This window comes from Coregonus clupeaformis, chromosome 1 (assembly GCF_020615455.1).
Source record: "Coregonus clupeaformis isolate EN_2021a chromosome 1, ASM2061545v1, whole genome shotgun sequence".
Taxonomy (NCBI): domain Eukaryota; kingdom Metazoa; phylum Chordata; class Actinopteri; order Salmoniformes; family Salmonidae; genus Coregonus; species Coregonus clupeaformis.
Genome location: NC_059192.1, coordinates 26,528,249 through 26,544,654, shown reverse-complemented (window position 1 = coordinate 26,544,654; position 16,406 = coordinate 26,528,249). Strand labels below are relative to the sequence as shown.

The following is a 16,406-nucleotide window of genomic DNA, read 5'->3' as shown; positions in this document are numbered from 1 at the left end:
CATCAGCAATTGTGAGTTCGATTACAGGCTCAAAATGGCCAGAAACAAAGAACTTTCTTCTGAAACTCGTCAGTCTATTCTTGTTCTGAGAAATGAAGGCTATTCCATGCGAGAAATTGCCAAGAAACTAAAGATCTCGTACAACGCTGTGTACTACTCCCTTCACAGAACAGCGCAAACTGGCTCTAACCAGAATAAAGAGGAGTGGGAGGCCCCGGTGCACAACTGAGCAAGAGGACAAATACATTAGTGTCTAGTTTGAGAAACAGATGCCTCACAGGTCCTCAACTGGCAGCTTCATTAAATAGTACCTGCAAAACACCAGTCTCAACGTCAACAGTGAAGAGGCGACTCCGGGATGCTGACCTTCTAGGCAGAGTTGCAAAGAAAAAGCCATATCTCTGACAGCCCATCTTAATCTTTTTTTATTGGCCAGTCTGAGATATGGCTTTTTCTTTTGAAGGTAGTGTGTGTGTGTATATGTATTTATGTATATATATATATATATATATATACACACACACACACAGTGGGGAGAACAAGTATTTGATACACTGCCGATTTTGCAGGTTTTCCTACTTACAAAGCATGTAGAGGTCTGTAATTTTTATCATAGGTACACTTCAACTGTGAGAGACGGAATCTCTTTATATCTAATGGAAGATGCCAGTCTTTGACCAAAGAATGAATAACGTCACCTGCAAATTTCAAAACAAATAATTTAATATATTATGTATAATATATACACAGGTTAACTTAACAACGCTTTGTACAACTGTTACAAAATTGGTCCACGCACAATCACCCACATACATACAGTACATGCACATGGGCACACACAGACAGACAGGGACAGATTGAGTCATATAACTATGGAAGAGACCATGGAGTGGGTAGCTAGGAGTACATTGGTTGGCAGAGCAGTTTGGTTAATTTTCATCTCCACGTTGGTTTTCAAAAACTGGCTTATAACTATGGTTCATAATGATAAGTACAGGAAAGAAGAAACAGGAAAAATATCAAAATGCAAAAAGAAAACCTTAAAACAGTTAAGACTCCAGTGTTTTTTAGATCATGGGAGACATTTTTCGGAGGAGGACCGAGGTATCTCCAAACCACCACTTCATCAACTGCTCAAAATGACAATGCTGTCTCTGTAATACTGATAACAACCGGAGCAACTCTTGGCATGTGTGATTATCTGTGTGTAAGTGCTTCTCGACTCTTTTTATCCTGCCTTTCTTGGCTTCCCAGTATCGATATGATTGAATGGCCCCAATCGTCAAAATGAGTTTGGCATGACTTCAAATAGCTGCCACAGACGCCTTTTTCCTGCAATGGAGGACTGAAGAGAGGTCTGGGTCCTCCACATGCACAGGCAGATACAATAGGCTTGTGTTAAAACACGTAGGCTTTGCATATGTGTCTGATATGTAAAATCCCCCATATATGGAACATGCGTTATCATATTCAATTGTCCAAGGAAGGTTTGGCACCGTGGCCCACATGGGTTTAGAGTTCCAGAGAAGTGAAACTTAGTCCAATGCATGTATTTTGCCCTGAAGGATCCATGTAGTTCCCTGTTGATCCACAGTGGGGCTTTGGAAGAGCTTAGTAAAGGGCAGGGAGGGCAGTACTAGCCTATGGAGAAGATGCTAACAAGCTAACAAGAGGCTAACACATCGCCTATACTGGTCCTTAAATAACATTTTCGAACTATTGGGCCATCCCGAACCATAAAATTGGAAAGAGAACCAAACTTGTACAGCTGGGACAGCATAATAGTATGAAAAATATGAAGATCAAGGTGCTGTTGGGGCGGAGTCGACAGCGGAGTCTTATGCCGGGATACAAAACGATTGCAGGGTATAGGCATTGCGGCTTTCAAAGGCAATGTTCCTGCGTTCTTGGAGATCCCATTCACAGTAAACGCTGCATATGTCAGGTCAATTGAAAATTGCCTTTAAAAGCTTCAATGCCTATAACCCGCAATCGGATTGAATCCTGGCCTTAGACTATGACCCTTGAGACTGCTTATGTTTGGCATTACGCTTTGAACCTGTCGATACTCGCAATGGAGAGTGTGTTTGTGTAATATGTGTGTAAAGGGCAGTACTTTCGAGTGGGTGTCTACAATGAATCACTAACTGAACACTATGAGGTTTCCTTAGCGAGGTTAGACCACAACCGTGTGGCGGCGCAAGGCTTTCCGCTTGTCCCGAGGCTCCAGGGCCGACCTCCGCATGACAACAGCAGAACCAAGGGAGCTCTGATCTGTCCATGCAGGGGAAAAGGGGGAGGAAGGGAGAGGGGGAGAGAGAGAAGAGACTGGAGCTGGGGCTGAGGCTAGGCGTGAACTGCCTTGAACTTTGAGGGATGTGACAATGCACCCCTGAGGAACACCAACTGAACTGCTGCGGTGACGTTGCACTTCTGTTGTGGCTCTTACCACCTTCACCCTATCTCCCCGTCTCCCAACTCCACCCTCGCCCTCCCCCTTACCCAGCACCATATCCAAATTCATTGACTGAGGCCTTGCCCTTCCTCCCCTTGTCTTCCTATACTGCACTGGCAGTGGCTGCTTTTCCAACTGGGGCTGTTGTGTTTTCTGGGTGTTATAAGGTTGGCTAGGGCCGGGCAGTCTGGAGGGGGAGAGCCAGGAGGGGACAGCGGCGCGTCCTCGGGCCAGGCTGGGGCGCTTCGAATGTGGGGAGACTGAGGGCTTTCCTGGGGGGCTAGGGCTGGTGGTGGTGGGGGGTTGGTAGTGTGTGTAGAGGAAGCTGTTAGGATGAGGTTTGGGGAATGCCACCCCTTCTTTATCTTTCGCCCATGCACTCCCTTCTTTCTTCCCTTCTCCCTCCTCTCTTCCTCTGTCAGACTGCTGTTTTACCTCTATCCTCTTCCTACACTCCTCTTCTCCTTTTTTCTCCACTTTCTCAGTTCCATTAGGGGCGCATCCTTCTCCAACCCCCTCCTCCTCTTCTTCCTTGGCCCCTCCCCCTTCCCCATAGTTGCTGGCTTTGATTGGCTCATGCTCAGAGTCTTCGTCGGTGCTGCTGCTCAGGGGGCGGGAGATGGGGCGTATCTTGCGTTTCCGGGTGACGGCGGAGATGATTGACAATGGGAGGAAGTCCCTGGCACTCAGGTCCTTCTTGGAAGCCAATGTGCACTAAAACACAGATCCAGGATCAGTCAGAGGTTCAGTGGTTCCTATGGCTTAATGGCTTATGCTCTGTACAATGGAACCAGTGAAATAGTCCCAAAAGAGCAAACCTGGGCTAAAACACAAATTCAAGCCAGGTCTGGATGACAATTACAGAGCATTCGTAAAGTATTCAGACCCCTTGACTTTTTCCACATTTTGTTACGTTACAGCCTAATTCTAAAATGTATTAAATTGTTTGTTTTTCTTCATCGATCTACAAACCTGTTTTCGCTTTATCATTATGGGATATTGTGTGTAGATTGATGAGGGAAAATAATAATTTAATCAATTTTAGAATAAGGCTGTAACCTAACAAAATTTGGAAAAGTCAAGGGGTCTGAATACTTTCCGAATACACTGTATATCAAATTATGTTCCGAGTCATGCATGTTACATTGCTTACCTTATCCTTAGGTGAATCGCTGGTGGTGGAATCTGAATAAGATGAAGGTTAGAGTCATGTAAGTGAAGTAGCATGGGGGTCTTGGGCAGTCACAGCACATTAGATATCCCAGCACAATATTCATGACATCACTCCCAGAGAGAGAAATGGAGATATAGATATGTGGATAGGCTTCCAAACCAAGGTTACTCAAACAGAATATCACAGACAAACACACTCTCTCTCACGTATGAGCGCGCACACACACACACTATGTTGGAGGTAGAGTCCTGCTCCTACCGAAGAGGTTGATCCACAGGCTCAGCTAGGAGGATATGAGGGCAGAAAGGTCCAGAAAGAGAGAGAAAGTGGGAAACACAGTAAGTATACAGTGTGCCTACACAGGCTGAAACCAAGCCAAACATAGTAGGATAGTAAAGCACAGCCACAGACTGCAAATGCCAAGAGAAAGTCCACTGAATTCCAGAGACGACATCTTCATTGAAATGCATGGTGTGGAACAAGAGTTAATTGTTGTTATAGGGAATGTCACAGTAAGGGAACTGTATAAAAGATCAAGCTCAAATGAAGTTAGGTGCTCCACATTAGTGGTGGATGAGTTGAGGTGAGTTCTGCAATCCCCTTCCATACAATGTAAAGCATTTAGAACATAAAAATGCATAAAAACAGACGTACATAATTAAATAATTATATTTCTATAGACACACAGGAGAGGAGCTCTTCTTTGGTTATAGGTGTATACTATGAGGTGCTCTTTGATCATGGGATGAAATACTATAGAACAAACAGAAGTTCATGCTGGATAGTGAGCAATGCTGAGAAGCCTTTGTGCAACATTTCTCCAGAAGTAATCAAGGCAATCTCATGCAGCGAAAACATTCTAAAGCCTTTATTTTTTATGGCTTATGCATAGCAAGAATAACAAACAAAAAATAATAAAAACGCACTGACACGTTGCGGCTACAAAGGCCTTTATCAGGGTGACACAATCAGAGTGACAAAAACATTTTACTACATGAGAGTGCCTTGATTACTTCTGGACATTATTTTAGCAAAAAAGCTTTTTTGGCATTTTTCACTATCCAGCATCAACTTCTGTTTGTTCTCATTCTATTTCTATGATTTCATGTCCCCTCACCTGAAGCCTCACCTCCAGGCAGCCCTGTTCTCCCGATGTTGGAGAGCAGGTGATCGATGTTGGGGACCGGTTGCATATCCCTTTTAATATCCACTGGGGCCTGCAGACACACAGCAACATAGACATTCAAGTGAAAAACACAGGAAGAAAGACATGACCACATACACAGACATAACGACAGACATAAAGACTGATTTAACAATAGACAGACAGATGGATGAACAGACAGACACAAGGAGACAGACAGATAGAGTTCCGTGGTTGCCATGGCGGCGTGAAGTCGCCTAGGCAGAGAGTTGTAAATATGTTATTGTTTATGTTTTATGACAGCATTTTGTTTCTATACAGTACCAGTCAAAAGTTTGGACACAACTACTCATTCAAGGGTTTTTCTTTATTTTAACTATTTACTATATTGTGGAATAATAGTGAAGACATCAAAACTATGAAATAACACATATGGAATCATGTAGTAACCAAATAAGTGTTAAACAAATAAAAATATATTTTATATTTGAGATTCTTCAAAGTAGCCACACCCTTTGCATTGATGACAGATTTGCACACTCTTGGCATTCTCTCAACCAGCTTCATGAGGTAGTCACCTGGAATGCATTTCAATTCACTTGTGGAATTTATTTCCTTCTTAATGCGTTTGAGCCAATCAGTTGTGTTGTGACAAGGTAGGGGGTTATACAGAAGATAGCCCTATTTGGTAAAAGACCAAGTCCATATTATGGCAAGAACAGCTCAAATAAGCAAAGAGAAACGACAGGCCATCATTACTTTAAGACATGGTCAGTCAATCCAGAAAATGTAAAGAACTTCAAATGTTTTTTCAAGTGCAGTCGCAAAAACCATCAAACGCTATGATGAAACTGGCTCTCATGAGGACCACCACTGGAAAGGAAGACCCAGTTACCTCTGCTGCAGAGGATAAGTTCATTAGAGTTACCAGCCTCAGAAATTGCAGCCCAAATAAATGCTTCACAGAGTTCACGTAACGGACACATCTCAACATCAACTGTTCAGGCCTTCATGGTCGAATTGCTGCAAAGAAACCACTACTAAAGGTCACCAATAAGAAGAAGAGACTTGCTTGTGCCAAGAAACATGAGCAATGGATATTAGATTGGTGGAAATCTGTCCTTTGGTCTGATGAGTCCAAATTTGAGATTTTTGGTTCCAACAGCCTTGTCTTTGTGAGACGCAGAGTAGGTGAACGGATGATCTCTGCATGTGTAGTTCCCACCGTAAAGCATGGAGGAGGAGGTGTGATGGTGTGGGGGTGCTTTGCTGGTGACACTATCTGTGATTTATTTAGAATTTAAGGCACAATTAACCAGCATGGCTACCACAGCATTCTGCAGCAATACGCCATCCCATCTGGTTTGCGCTTAGTGGGACTATCATTTGTTTTTCAACAGGACAATGACCCAACACACCTCCAGGCTGTGTAAGGGCTATTTGACCAAGAAGGAGAGTGATGGAGTGCTGCATCATATGACCTGGCCTACACAATCACCCGACCTCAACCCAATTGAGATGGTTTGGGATGAGTTGGACCGCAGAGTGAAGGAAAAGCAGCCAACAGGTGCTCAGCATTTGTGGGAACTCCTTCAGGTGAAGCTGGTTGAGAGAATGCCAAGAGTGTGCATAGCTGTCATCAAGGCAAAGGGTGGCTACTTTGAAGAATCTCAAATATAAAATATGTTTTGATTTGTTTAACACTTTTTTGGTTACTACATGATCCTATATGTGTTATTTCATAGTTTTGATGTCTTCACTATTATTCTACAATGTAGAAAATAGTAAAAATAAAGAAAACCCTTGAATGAGTAGGTGTGTCCAAACTTTTGACTGGTACTGTATATATTCTTTTTATTTTGTTAGCTTAGTAAGTACTTATTATTTATTTATACCACGGGTGGGTCTAATCCTGAATGCTGATTGGTTAAAACCGCATTCCAGCTGGTGTCTATTCCACAAGTTACCACCGGCTAAATCTATGACGTTAAAATGCCTATGTACTCTGTTCCATCTGACTGTGCAATCCACTGTCTCATCAACCCTGCCAGGCAATTTATAAACTTGATCTCCACTATAAAAAGCATCTAGACATTATCTCACATATCTTTTAGAGTAACATTTAGTTTTCAACAGCAGAGATTTGTAAAAACCTTGCTGTCTGTCTATCCGACATTTGCAACATTGTTTCAATATTCAAATTCGATCTCCAGCTGTCCCATAGTAATGAATGTGTCGGGAGTCGGGACGAGACAGAAAGGCAGGCAGCGTTTCTCAGCCAGTCGAAATCATGAATCAGCTGGCATCATTTTTATGGATATATACAAAGAAATGTCAATTGTAAAAAGGTAAAACGAAACGAAGTGCAGCTAGTTTGCAGTCTTTCCAGCTTCAGTTTAAAGTGATTGCGTTAGCTTTGTTGTTGGCTAGCTCCTCTGAACAACAGTGTCCAGACAAGTGAGCACATTATCTATGCCAGGCGGAATTGCGTCTCATTAGCTCATTGTTATGGATTAATACAAATAAATGTCACTAGAAAACAGCTTAAACAAATGCAAATGCAGCTACTTTGTTGTTATTCTGGCTATTTTGATGTTACTGTAAATTAGCCGTAGTTGGCTAGCTAGCAAGCAAGGGAAGGTTGTCCGGCAACCGAACCGATAGAACGAACAACCAGCCGGCTTGGGTAGCAACCCTAGATTTGTGTCGAGACTATATCTTGTGGAAGGATGAAATAGTATGAATAAATTCATCAAAATAATGTTTTTAATGAAAATATATCAATCATTATTTTAATATTTTGGTAAACCGTTGTATAAAAGTGATAATGCCCTCGAAGCCAGTGTTTGGAGGATATATTGGGACGGTTTGCCACCCCTCGACTTCGTCTCGGGCCTAACAACACCCTTGCCAATATATCCTCCAAACACCAGCTTCTTCAGCTTCTCGGGCATTATCACTTAAATATCGATTCAACGGTGTCATAAGACCGACAAGTCAGTTAGTTTGGTCAAGATAACCCATAGGCTAGCTAGCTTTTGTTTTTATTTGAAACTGGAGGTGGCATAGCCTTGGACATCACAGAGGCTTGTTGTAGTTTTGAGTTGATCTCTCACTCCAAGGTTGGATTATCCCAATAATTGATGTGTAATGAGCCACTGGCGCCCTAGCAAAATCTATCAGATGCCGGCTTCACCCGGGTGGGTGCTACATGTTGTTTGAGGAGTATCTACCCACAGAGTCTGCAGAGAAGCTGGGGATGGCAAGGGCAGGCTTGATGATCCAGACCTGTCATACTAACTTGTCCCCCCCCCCCCTTTTCTTTAGGTTGGCATTATGGAATCTCATGCCTGTTCACATACCTTTTCATCCTTATCCACCTCTCCATCACTGAAGAACCAGTCATGCTGAAAAATAGAGAAAGAAAAAGGAGTGTCTTTACAATGTAACATTGTAACAATAGGGCGCCAGGTAGCCTAGTGGTTAAGAGCATGGGCCAGTAACCGAAAAGTCGCTGGTTTGAATCCCCAAACTGACTAAGTAAAAAATCTGTGGATGTTCCCTTGAGCAAGGCACTTAACCCTAATTGCTCCATTAAGTTGCTCTGGATAAGAGTGTCTGCTAAATGACAAAAAATGTAAATGTAAAAATGTACAAATCACTAATAGGAGACCCTTGGAATGATGGCTGGGTCTGACGATCACTAGCTGACCACTGAGTAATCAGATGGTGATTGACTGCGGTTCTTACGTGCAGGATGAGCGTCTCGATGATCTTGTAGCGGTCGGGCATGTGGGTGACCATGTCGGTCATATTGTCCTCCGAGGTACGCACCAGAGTGGGACCAAACACTAGAGCCAGGTTCCTGGGCTCCATCTAGAGGGTGTAATGAGGGAAAGTGAATAGTGGGGGAAAATGGAGGGCAGGGACAAAATTATTGAAGGAGGAAGAGAGAGAAAGTAACACATGTTGAGGAAGAGGGAAGAGATGCAGACAGGTGGAATAGTAAGGATATAAAAAGAGTGAGCGAGAAAAATATATATACAGATGACAAGAGGGGAAAGGGAGATATACAGTGTTATAATTGTAAAGTCAACTACTGTAGATATGAAAAAATTACCATATTGAAAGAGCAGACCAGAGAGCAGTTCTTACCTTGTTCTTGTCGGCGTGATCCGCCACTGTCTTCAGATGACAGACCAGGAACCTTAGAGTGTGGTGATAGTAGTCTGGAAGATCATGGATCTTAGAGAGAGAAGGGGGGGTGAGAGAGAGCAAAAGGGGGGGGTAATGAATATACAAAAGGAGGGGAATAGAGGGATGGATGCAGGGAGAAAGAGAGACAGAGGAATAGAGTGATGGAGAGACACAGATAAGGAGCGAGAACGAGAGAGAGAGGGGTCAAATACAGTAAGCCCAAATTAAAGTATCTACTTTCATTTGATTGTCAGCCACATACCAGTTTCTTCATGCTCTTCAACCTGTTCCCTGAGTCCTCCAGCCGGTTGGCATCAATGAAGTCATTATACTTGTCTGCAGACAGAAGGTGTAGTGAGTAGGGGTAAAACACACACTAGCACACACTCAAACACACACACACACACACAGAGAGAACAAAATCAGAGCAGTCACACACTCACGCATGCACACACGCACACACACAGGTATTAAGTTTGGACTCACCATCAGTGAACAGGGGTTCTGGGAGTTTCCTAAAGAAGGACTTGAGGAGACTGCTGATCACATTCAGGTCCTGCCATCTCTGTGGACGCGAGAAGAACAAGTCGTATAGTTTACCTTTCTTTCCTGTCTTTCTTTTTTTCTTTACCTGTCAATCAATCTCCCACCACCCAAAAATGTTCCATTCACATACACGCCAAGCATCAAAGGATAGATGTAATAATAATAATACATTTCTATAGCGCTTTTCATAACAATCTCAAAGCGCTTCAAAAGCAAAAAAAAAGCAATACATCATCATGAGTAGCCTAGCTATTGTTAAGTCAACCAATAGAGGTAAAGTCTTTGAGTTCATGCATCCTCCAAAGATGGAGAGGGACAGTACATGGCTTGATCAGAGGAATGTGGTTGATGAAGAGTCTGGTGACAATCATGTAGAGGGCTACTATGGGAACCAGAGTCGTGTAGCTACTGGACTTGGGTGATGCCTCAGCATGTTACAACAAATCATACATTTCTATCATTCTCTCTCTCTGACTTCCCAAACTGTTATAAAATAAAGATTAAGGTACATTTATTTATTTGTTTGTTCATTTAAATCAAATTGAAATGTTTCTGTTTGCAATGTAAATCCTGTAAACTACATGACTATGGTGCAATAAAAGAAAGATGGCACATCAGAATTGCATTTGATGCAACATCACTTATGACTGTCACGACTTCCTCCGAGGTTGCCTCATCTCCTTGTTCAAGCAGGCTTCGGCGTTCGTCGTCACCGGCCTTCTAGCCACTGTCGCTCCTCATCTCATCATTCCATTGGTTTTGTTTTGTTTATTACACACACCTGGTTCATATCCCCTCATCAGTACCTGTATAAGTGTTCCCTCTGCCCCCTTGTCTTTGTGTGTGATTGTTTATTGTGGAGGATAGTGAAGCTCGGTGGAGCTCCGTGTATTTTGTATCGCCGGGATATTTCCCTGTGTGTCGTGTATTTTTCAGTGCGCCTGTTTTGCGCACTAGAGTGTTTTGACGCATTTCTGCGTAACTCTGTAATTGCGGAATAAAGCCTGTTATTCTGTGATTTACCCTCCTGCGCCTGACTCCTTCGACATCACCTCATCACAATGACATCACAAACGAGGGAGTTCCGAGGGTTTCAACACATGACACCTGTTCATTCACCTGTCATTCTGTGCTCTTGAACTAGCCTCAACACGTGTAAATTAGAGCCAAAATCTTCAAAATGAATTCCTTGTATGTTGGTGACCTCCACCAAAATGTCACTGAGGCAGACATAATTGAGATCTGCAGGAATCGGGTTACCCATCGCTCATGTTCAGCAATGATATGCTTGAAGGAAGATATCTGCGCATCATGAGTTCTGACCCTGATCCTACCCTGAGGAAGAGCGGGGTGGGAAACATCCTCATCAAGAACCTGGACATAAGAATTTGTATGAGACCTTCTCAGCATTTAGAGACATTTACTCTAGCAAGGTAGTTTGTGACGAGAAAGGGAAATCCAAGGGCTGTGGTTATATCCAGTACGAGACCCAGGAGGCTGCTGATAGAGCCATTGAGAAATTCACTGGCATGTTGCTGGATGACCAAAAAGAGCAAGAGGCCAGATGAACTTGGAGCCAAGACCAGAGTTCAACAACGTGTTTGTCAACAACCTTGGCAGAGGTTGTGAACGATGATAAGCTGATTGAGCTTTTTGAAAAATATGGACCAACTGTGAGTGTCAAGTTTATGACGATAGCGGGAAGTCGAGGGGGTTCGAGAGGCATTAGGATACACAGAGAACTGTGAATGAAATGAACAGGAAGGAGCTGAATGGGAGGAGGATCTACAGTCATGGTCAAAAGTTTTGAGAATGACACAAGTATTGGTCTTCACAAAGTTTGCTGCTTCAGTGTTTTTAGATATTTTTGTCAGATGTTACTATGGTATACTGAAGTATAATTACAAGCATTCCATAAGTGTCAAAGGCTTTTATTGACAATTACATTACGTTTATGCAAAGAGTCAATATTTGCAGTGTTGACCCTTCTTTATCAAGACCTCTGCAATCCACCCTGGCATGCTGTCAATTAACTTCTGGGTCACATCCTGACTTATGGCAGCCCATTCTTGCATAATCAATGCTTGAAGTTTGTCAGAATCTGTGGGTTTTTGTTTGTCCACCCGCCTCTTTAGAATTGACAACAAGTTATATTATATTATAATATTATTATTATATTAAGTTCTCAATGGGATTAAGGTCTGGGGAGTTTCCTGGCCATGGATCCAAAATGTCAATGTTTTGTTCCCCGAGCCACTTAGTTATCACTTTTGCCTTATGGCAAGGTGCTCCATCATGCTGGAAAAGGCATTGTTCGTCACCAAACTGTTCTTGGATGGTTGGGAGAAGTTGCTCTCGGAGGATGTGTTGGTACCATTCTTTATTCATGGCTGTGTTCTTAGGCAAAATTGGCAGGATGCTTTACTGTTGGCATGACACAGGACTGATGGTAGCGCTCACCTTGTCTTCTCCGGACAAGGTGTTTTCCGGATGCCCCAAACAATCGGAAAGGGGATTCATCAGAGGAAATTACTTTACCCCAGTCCTCAGCAGTCCAATACCTGTACCTTTTGCAGAATATCAGTCTGTCACTGATTTTTTTCCTGGAGAGAAGTGGCTTCTTTTCTGCCATTCTTCACAACAGGCTATCCTCCAAAAGTCTTCGCCTCGCTGTGCGTGCAGATGCACTCACACCTGCCTGCTGCCATTCCTGAGCAAGCTCTGCACTGGTGGTGCCCCGATCCCGCAGCTGAATCAACTTTAGGAGATGGTCCTGGCGCTTGCTGGACTTTCTTGGGCGCCCTGAAGCCTTCTTCACAACAATTGAACCTCTCTCCTTGAAGTTCTTGATGATCCGATAAATGGTTGATTTAGGTGCAATCTTATTAGCAGCAATATCCTTGCCTGTGAAGCCCTTTTTGTGCAAAGCAATGATGACGGCACGTGTTTCCTTGCAGGTAACCATGGTTAACAGAGGAAGAACAATGATTTCAAGCACCACCCTCCTTTTAAAGCTTCCAGTCTGTTATTCTAACTCAATCAGCATGACAGAGTGATCTCCAGCCTTGTCCTCGTCAACACTCTCATCTGTGTTAACGAGAGAATCACTGACATGATGGCTGCTGGTCCTATTGTGGCAGGGCAGAAATGCAGTGGAAATGTTTTTTGGGGATTAAGTTCATTTTCATGGCAAAGAGGGACTTTGCAATTAATTGCAATTCATCTGATCACTCTTCATAACATTCTGGAGTATATGCAAATTGCCATCATAAAAACTGAGGCAGCAGACTTTGCGAAAATTTATATTTGTGTCATTCTCAAAACCTTTGACCACGACTGTATGTGTGCCACGCCCAGAAGAAATCATAGCGCCAGACCGTGCTGGAACCCAAGTTTGGGCAAATGAAGCATGACCCAAAGGCTAGATACAGAGGTATCAACCTCTTTGTAAAGAACCTGGATGATGCCTTTGATGATCACAGTTTAAGGAAGGAGTTTTCTGCATTTGTAAACAATCATCAGTGCCAAGGTAATGACAGAGGGTGGCCGCAGCAAAGGCTTTGTTTCCCTCTCCTCCCCCGAAGGAGGCCACCCAGGCTGTGACAGAAATGAATGGCCGTATCGTGGGTACCAAGCCGCTCTGGCCCCGGCTCAGAGCAAGGCACAGCACCAACAATACCTGGCCAACAGGTACAAGCAGAGGATGGTCAGTGCCATGGCCCTGCCCAACCCCAAATTCAACCCCTGCCAGCCTCCCATTCCACAAGTAAATCATATATCCAACTTGGACATGAGTCATGAACATTTGATTGAGAAACAGACTAGGGCTGTTACGCTGACCGTATTACTGCCACACCGGCGGTCACGAGTCATGACGGCAGTCAAATTCCACGTGACTGTTTAGTCAAGGTAACTAGGCTTCTCCAAGCTCTGATGCTGCTGCTGGTCATTAGTAGCCTACCAAACTTGCTAACTGCCTGGTCCTCAGCACTCTATTGTCCCTCTAATCACGCTGACGTCAATGCAAATGTAATCAAAAATCTAATCAAACACTCCCACACCTAATGCTTTATTATAAAGTGAATTTTTATTGTGAAAATTATCTTCCCCGAACTCATGTGCCGCCTATGTATGCCAGTTAGGCTCTACACCGGTTGTAAAGTGGATTAATGTGCTTAATTTTAAGAAGTTATTTGGCCACTTTAGTTGTGAGACAAACCTTATCAAAACATATGGCCTAGATGCTAAATGTTTATGTTAATTAACGGTCAATTACCATGAGACCGGCAGTTATTTGCTTGACAATCACCGGCTGACAAAATTTCATGACCGCCACAGCCCTAGCCAAGACCAATGTTGCTGCTTACTACTTCAGCAACAAACTGGCTCAGCTGAGTCCCAGCCCTCACTGGGCGACGCAGGTGTCTGACATAAAGCCCGCTCAGTGGATGGCCACCCAAGCCTTGGGCAAGCGATCACGTGCTGCCACTGCAGACGCAGCCAGAGCCATGAGCAAGCCTCAGTATAATTAAATGTGCCTTAAAGAAATACAGTATATTCGTACAGCACCATAAAGTGTACTAGCAAGAAAAATGCTCATCATTCATCTGAGTGTGATTATACAATCTCTGTGCTCTTTTCATGTCTGCACAGTTTGTTTGTTGATGTCTAGGAATTCCTATAGGGGGAGCACACAGCAAGCTTCTCTTTCATTACAAATGTGACTGAAGCAAGCTTCGTTGTCCTTGCACATTTTTTTTTATATCCCCTCTTTCAGGGACACAACATACGCAGCTGGCGACATCGTAACAAAACTTGAAGTTTGGACATACTGCCCACGACTGTCCATTCGAGTCCAGGAGCCACACCAGGCTAAAGCTGGACAGAAATCTGTCCCAAACACTGAAGCTTGAAGCCAACAGAGGGATGGGGGTCCTGGGTACTTCCTTCACCGAAGAAGAAATGTGAAGAAATTGTTTTACACAAAAAGCACAAAACTCTGAGAACATTGCTGTGGAAAACCCAATTTTGGCTCCCTCTAACTGGAATTATATATTTTTTATATTAATATAAAAGTACTTCTTACATTTTTTAATTCATGATTGACTCTGCCATGTCTAGATAAGGTTAGACCTTGATGATACAAGTACCAAAGTTTATTGTAAAAAATAGGGTAAAAAGCCAAATGTACTGTAAGACAAATGTGAATATGAGAAGTTTCCTTACTTTCCTTAGCTATTTAATGTCCCTGTCCTTCTTACTCTCTCAGTCTCTCTTTCTGTCCCTCTTTGTTGTATGTTGTAATGCACACAAACACACACACGCACACACACACATAAACCCCCCCACACACACCTCCTCAGTAATGTTGATCTCCAGGCCCTTGTTGAGCTGCTCCTGCAGGTTGGACACCATGGCATTGTTGCCGGGCACCCTGTAGACGCCAGTGTACTCCAGACCCATGCTCTCCACCAGCCCACAGCACAGCTCCACGATCAGAGGGACAAACTGGGGGAGAAAGAGAGAGTAGATGGAGGGGGAGAGAGAGAGAGAGAGAGAGAGAGAGAGAGAGAGAGAGAGAGAGAGAGAGAGAGAGAGAGAGAGAGAGAGAGAGAGAGAGAGAGAGAGAGAGAGAGAGAGAGAAAGAAGGAGCGAGAGAGAGAGAGAGAGAGAGAGAGAAGGATGTTAGTAATTAATACATTTTTGTTTCATAGACAAATTCTCAAGAGAATGAGAAAGGTATAGCAACACATTACCAGATAATATGATAAAAGTAGCAATGGATAATGGCTGAATGGATTATGCATTATTGCGCTTTTCACTAGGTCTTGAGGCGTTTGCATGTCATGGGGTGACATACCCCATTATCACATTGAGATAAGGGAAGAGAGATAAGGAATATGTAAATGTGATCGAAGAACAGAGTTGATCGACAATCGACGAACCTTGTTGTTAACAGCAGGTTGACAGTCCTCAAGTCGCACTCCAAACACCTTGGGGCCTGTCTTCTTGGCTTTCTTCATTATGATACCCCATGGACCCTTGCTCTCGTCTACAACAGACAGACAAACAGAAAGAGAAGACAGACAATTTACAAAGCAGCCCTTAATATAAGTACAGCAAACTCCTGAAAAAATGCAATGGCTTGGTACTGTCCTAAAATCATGCACTAAGCCAACATTTTGTAGTGGAAAATGAAAAACAGTGTTTGTTACCCTCCTGGTTTCAGTCTGTTTTCTTCCGTTTGGTGCCTAATGAACACTACCCTGATACAAGGAACCTTTATGCCATGCTTGTGCCATGGGACTGTGGTATGTGTGCCACTCACCTTTGCTGGAGGAGCGGTTCATGAAAGCGTTGTCTGTCTTGGCCAGGAGGAAGGGGGGCATCATGCGATGGGCCCTGGGAGAGGTGTCTGGCTTATTGCCTGTTGGACTGGATGGAGACAAAACGAGGGCTAGAATATTGCATTGGCAGACAACAAAAGGCCGATGAACATAACGACAAATGTAATGACGGCAAGATTTACTCTAGCATTTGTGCCAGGAACCGAAAGGGAAAAATAAAATTTGTAAGAGGGTATTGACATTTGGGAAAAGTGTAAAGCAGTTTACATGGATTTAGTGTGTAAACGCTTAGTATTAAGTGAGTGTGGTTAGGGGTGCGTAGCTTACCTTTGTTTCCTGTAGTCATTGAGCTTCTTGTTGATGAGTGCTTGTCTGGAAAAACCCAGCTCCTGAAACACACACAAAAGACAGTTTTGTATATTATGTTGATTACATATTATGTTGTTTACATACAAAAAATAAGCTATCCTGCCTAGTTCTGTTCCCCCCTCATCTAGGAGAATTTTGTTTCTATTGGTTTCAGTTGTCAATTTGATACCAGAC

At 43.3% G+C, this 16,406-nt stretch overlaps 1 protein-coding gene and 1 pseudogene across 7 annotated transcripts in view; one reads left to right on the top strand and one right to left on the bottom strand.

The window, feature by feature from the left end:
• Nucleotides 1–701: 701 nt before the first annotated feature.
• LOC121582212 (rho GTPase-activating protein 23) overlaps nt 702–16,406 on the bottom strand; it is a 79,043-nt gene continuing 63,338 nt past the window's right edge. For 4 of the 7 annotated variants that reach the window (XM_045215182.1, XM_045215100.1, XM_045215213.1 and 1 more), the window contains 12 exons: nt 16,191–16,252; nt 15,845–15,951; nt 15,462–15,568; nt 14,872–15,024; nt 9,457–9,535; nt 9,233–9,306; nt 8,929–9,018; nt 8,524–8,649; nt 8,136–8,180; nt 4,747–4,846; nt 3,609–3,640; nt 702–3,169 (listed from right to left, as the gene is read on the bottom strand). In XM_045215182.1, coding sequence (XP_045071117.1) covers nt 2,177–3,169; nt 3,609–3,640; nt 4,747–4,846; nt 8,136–8,180; nt 8,524–8,649; nt 8,929–9,018; nt 9,233–9,306; nt 9,457–9,535; nt 14,872–15,024; nt 15,462–15,568; nt 15,845–15,951; nt 16,191–16,252 — 1,968 coding nt within the window. In that variant the 3' untranslated portion in view covers nt 702–2,176. Of the gene's footprint in view, nt 3,170–3,608; nt 3,641–3,887; nt 3,913–4,746; nt 4,847–8,135; nt 8,181–8,523; nt 8,650–8,928; nt 9,019–9,232; nt 9,307–9,456; nt 9,536–14,871; nt 15,025–15,461; nt 15,569–15,844; nt 15,952–16,190; nt 16,253–16,406 lie in introns of all 7 variants that reach the window. The other 3 variants (XM_045215230.1, XM_045215252.1, XM_045215163.1) reach the window with 3 other exon arrangements.
• On the top strand, nt 10,537–11,345 carry LOC121564404 (annotated as a pseudogene).